Source organism: Phaseolus vulgaris, chromosome 1, assembly GCF_000499845.2.
Source record: "Phaseolus vulgaris cultivar G19833 chromosome 1, P. vulgaris v2.0, whole genome shotgun sequence".
In the NCBI taxonomy this organism is placed as follows: Eukaryota; Viridiplantae; Streptophyta; class Magnoliopsida; order Fabales; family Fabaceae; genus Phaseolus; species Phaseolus vulgaris.
This window is the reverse complement of record NC_023759.2, coordinates 44,346,248-44,350,516: the sequence shown is the minus strand read 5'-3', so window position 1 is coordinate 44,350,516 and position 4,269 is coordinate 44,346,248. Positions and strand designations below refer to the sequence as shown.

Below are 4,269 nucleotides of genomic sequence, written 5' to 3'. Positions count from 1 at the left end.
TTCTCCCTCCAACAGTTAAAATATATTTAAAGAATGAATGAACTTAACTGTTACCTTAAATTGAAGCTTGAACGAGAAAGTTTTGGAGGATGTTTTTGGCAATACCTTTTCTTGAAGCTACATATAATTCTTAATTTACTACAGTTATCATTTAGTTCGACGCTTACTGTATCAAAAATTTAAGATATATGTCTTTTATGTCAACGCACATTACTAAACATAAATTACTTTTTTGAACATGAATTTGTTGAAACCTAATACATTTGTTACTAAACTAATTATAAACCTGAAGGTTGACAAAGTAAGATAAAAGGGCAAAAGAAAACAGCAACAGTGAGTGGCTTATCTGCATCCAGCGTGAGACACACTCAAACGAAGGAGCAATTACCAAACCCAATCAACTCCCTCAACTGTCAACGTAATTTCCACGTTCTACCCAAACCCCACACACCTCGTTTTGACCGAATTCTCTTTCTCTTTCTCTTTTTCTTTCTCCTCTTTATACTGTTCCAACATTACTCGCTTTTCCGTTACCATTCACCTTTGTCAAGTTTTGGATGCCTCTGTTCATCTCTCCTCTTTCTACACTTTTCAATTTCTTCTCCTTCAACTCAATGTCACTCCACGGTATGTTGATGTTATTTTTTCTCTCCCTATGGTGTTTTCTTTCACGTCTTACTAGGTGGCTGTTAATGACAGCAAAAGAGACAAATATTTTGAATTTTGAATAGTGGGTTTTGGGCCCTTGAAAGCTCATGTATTCCCTCAAGTGAGTTTTAATGAGTCTATATTGACCGACCTCATGGTTTTGGCTTATTCATGACCAAGACGACAATTGGGGGTTAGGTTTTTTTTTTTTTTACTTTTTGTTTTTGTTCTTCTTAGTTAGGCAATTATAACTGTCTTAATCCATGCCTTGGACTTTGGTATATCTGGTTTGTTCATGACCCAGTGAATTTTAGCTTTCTAATTTGAATTAGTGGATTTGATGGTGTACAGGATACTGATTGAGTGTGCATTAGGATTGTTGATCAGGTGAATTCATTGGATTGGGGAATTGAGTTTCGATGGGGGGTGAAACGGTGAACGGGTCATGGTTCAGTTCTTTTTGGCCAGTCTCTCGCAAGAGTGCATCATCGGATAACAAGGCAGTGGTGGGAATTTTGGCATCAGAAGTTACAGGGTTGATGTTGAAGGTGGTTAATTTATGGCTGTCTTTGAGTGATGGGGAGGTATTGAGTCTAAGGGAAGGGATGGTGAATTCAGTTGGAGTCAAAATGCTGGTGTCTGACAATGATGATTACTTGATGGAACTTGCGTTGAATGAAATACTTGATAACTTTCAATCTCTTGCACGCTCTGTGGCTAGGTTGGGTAAGAAATGCGTTGATCCAGTTTATCATCGTTTTGAACATTTTGTTCATAACCCAGCTCAAAATTATTTTCAATGGTCTGGGTGGGAGTATAGGTGGAAAAAGATGGAGAGGAAAGTGAAGAAAATGGAAAAATTGATTGCTGCTATGACCCAGTTTTGCGAAGAGGTTGAGGTGCTAGCAGAGGTTGAACAGACTTTCCGAAGAATGCAGGCAAATCCGGACTTGCATCGGGTGAAATTGCTTGAGTTTCAGAAGAAGGTCATGTTGCAGCGGCAGGAAGTGAGAAATCTCAGAGACATGTCTCCATGGAATAGAAGTTGTGATTATGTTGTCCGGTTGTTGGCGAGATCACTATTTACTATCCTGGAGAGGATCGTACTTGTCTTTGCAAATACTCACACACAAACTGTACAACCACATAATTATTCTCCGCATATGAACGCTAACAATCTTCTGCGAAGTCATTCATTTTCTGTTATGCATTCATCTGTTTATCCTTCAGAGAATACTCTCAAAGGATTCAATTCAGGTCCTGTTGGAGGGAGGCCAGTATCAAACTCGATCTTTTTAGTAGGCAAGGGCAAAAGAAAGAAGAAACAGCAGCAAGCTCTTCATGAACCTGTTTTATTCAGAAAAAACACATATTCAGAAAGCAAACAGTTAGGACATATTGTGGGCTTCAAAGGTTGTATGTCTGCTGCAAACAGTTCTCCTGTCATACAAAACTGTATGCAGACAAATGGTGGCTCCATGAGGTTGACTGATTGTCATTTGAAATCTATTGATAAAATGAAAATAGTGAATGAGTTATCTCACTCCAACAGAGTTAGAATATACTCTAAATTATCCATCAATAACCAGTTAAAGGCTGCTTCCAAATCCCTTGGTGATGCAGCTCTTGCCCTACATTATGCAAACATGATTGTATTGATTGAGAGGATGGTAACATCACCTCAGCTGGTTGATCTTGCCACAAGAGATGATCTGTACAGCATGCTTCCAACTACTGTAAGAACTGCTCTAAGGGCTAAGCTTAAGAGCCATGCAAAAGGTAAATCTTCCTCCAATCATCATGATGCAAACCTTGCTGCTGAATGGAGTCTGGTACTTGCACAGATATTGGAATGGTTGGCTCCACTGGCACATAACATGATAAGCTGGCATTCTGTGAGAAATTTTGAGAAGGAGTGCTCAACTTTTAACGCAAATGTTTTACTTGTTCAAACTCTTTACTTTGCAAACCAAGCAAAAACTGAGGCTGCTATAGTTGATCTTCTTGTGGGTCTCAACTATGTGTGCAGGATTGATACAAAAGGTGGCACAAGAGATACACTGGATTGTGCTAGCACAAGAACTTTTAATGGTGTTCGTTTGAGAAAGAATGGAATGTACAATGAAATTTTATAGACTATGACATCAACAACATCTTAAGGCTAATGTCATTAACTCTGTATAGCTATTATTTTCAAATGGGAAGCTTTGGCGAATAGTATGTTAATTATATTCTTAGGAAAGTTACATTTGATCGAATCAATTTAGTTTACAAGGTATTCTATCAGTTAATTTTTTCAAAATAAATAATAAACTTTATTCATTAGCAAATTTATGATATATAAAAAAGTATATGACTTTTTTTTTTCAATTTTCTTGGTTTAAGGGCACATACACTTTTTTGATCGATGTGAAAACGGGCATGGTCCACTTCCGAAGACGAAACATACACTACCCCCTTTCCTTTTTCTTGGTAAATGTGCTCAATTTGTCTTCCTACTTCTTCATGTTTATCTCTTTGCAAGACAAGTCCGTTACCAACCAACGTCGACGGTTGAAACAATTTCAATCAATGTAGAAATTAAAATCATAACGTAAAATTTAATGCAGAAAAAGTAGAAAGGCAAATATGAGAAATGTAAAAAAAGACTTAGAAATATAAAGAGAATATAAAAGATGATAGGAAAATGAAAAGAGATTGAGTTTTGAGAATCAAGTATATTATATTAGACATGGAAAGAGCGCACAATATATATAAATATGTAGCGTTATGGGTCAAATCCTATGTTAAGAAATTTGATGTTAAGAGATGTGTAGATTGATTGGAAATTGTCAGGATAAACTTGGCTTTTAGTGTCATTAACTTATGCCTGACGTTAGGGGGATGTAGCATCATAGGTCGAGTCCGATATTGCGTATAAACAGATTGTCTACCGATATTCATATTTAAGGACATTAATGTCATATCAGCGGAAATCGATGAATGTTGGATAATCAATCTTAAATAGGAGGAGACAACATTTATTACTGAATTAAGTCAATAATAAGACCAGTTACAAGGAGAAAGAGGAGAACACTACCCTATATAAGGGAAAGAAAAAAAATTCACAATATACATAACAACACCGAGAGTACCCTCAACTCATATTTTATTGTACTCATTATATTTATGCTCTTACTGACTTGAGCGTCGGAGTATCTTTTGCAGGTGGAGTCCCCTCAGATTTTAACCAACCTCAACTTCATGCTTTAGGTTTGAGATTCCCAATATTCTTATTTAGAACAAAATACATGCAAAGGCTTATGCTGATTAAAAAAAAAACATGCAAAGGCTTATAAGAGAACCCTATATTAGAAATCATGCGTAACATTTCTCCTTAAATACAACCATGTTTATGCTTGAATGTGTGAAAGGAAGAGTTGGATAAATGCTTTGTCTAGTTTCAGCAACTTGAAAACGAGTGGGCAAATAAATCAACTCCAGAAGCTTCGTTGTTACGCACAAAATGGAAATCAAGCTCAAAATGTTTGAACTTAGTTTGTATGACAGGATTGACTAAGGAAGATGTCTAGTTTCAGCAACTTGAAAACGAGTGGACAAATAAATCAACTCCAGAAGCTT

The 4,269-nt window shown here is 36.5% G+C and overlaps 1 protein-coding gene across 2 annotated transcripts; it reads left to right on the top strand.

Moving 5' to 3' along the window:
• The first annotated feature begins 335 nt into the window (after window positions 1–335).
• LOC137814528 (protein PSK SIMULATOR 1-like) lies at window positions 336–2,906 on the top strand. Of its 2 annotated transcripts, none has more exons than XM_068617315.1 (2): window positions 336–627; window positions 1,000–2,906. In XM_068617315.1, exon 2 carries the CDS (start codon window positions 1,068–1,070, stop codon window positions 2,781–2,783), a length of 1,716 nt encoding a protein of 571 aa, XP_068473416.1. In that variant the 5' UTR covers window positions 336–627; window positions 1,000–1,067; the 3' UTR covers window positions 2,784–2,906. The 2 variants fall into 2 exon arrangements, with proteins under 2 accessions (XP_068473416.1, XP_068473417.1); XM_068617316.1 differs by having other exon boundaries at window positions 507–627; window positions 1,036–2,906.
• Window positions 2,907–4,269: the final 1,363 nt, after the last annotated feature.

Coding starts and splice junctions, on each gene's coding strand:
- LOC137814528 (XM_068617315.1), top strand. CDS start 1,068: ATGGGGGGTGAAACGGTGAACGGGTCATGGTTCAGTTCTTTTTGGCCA.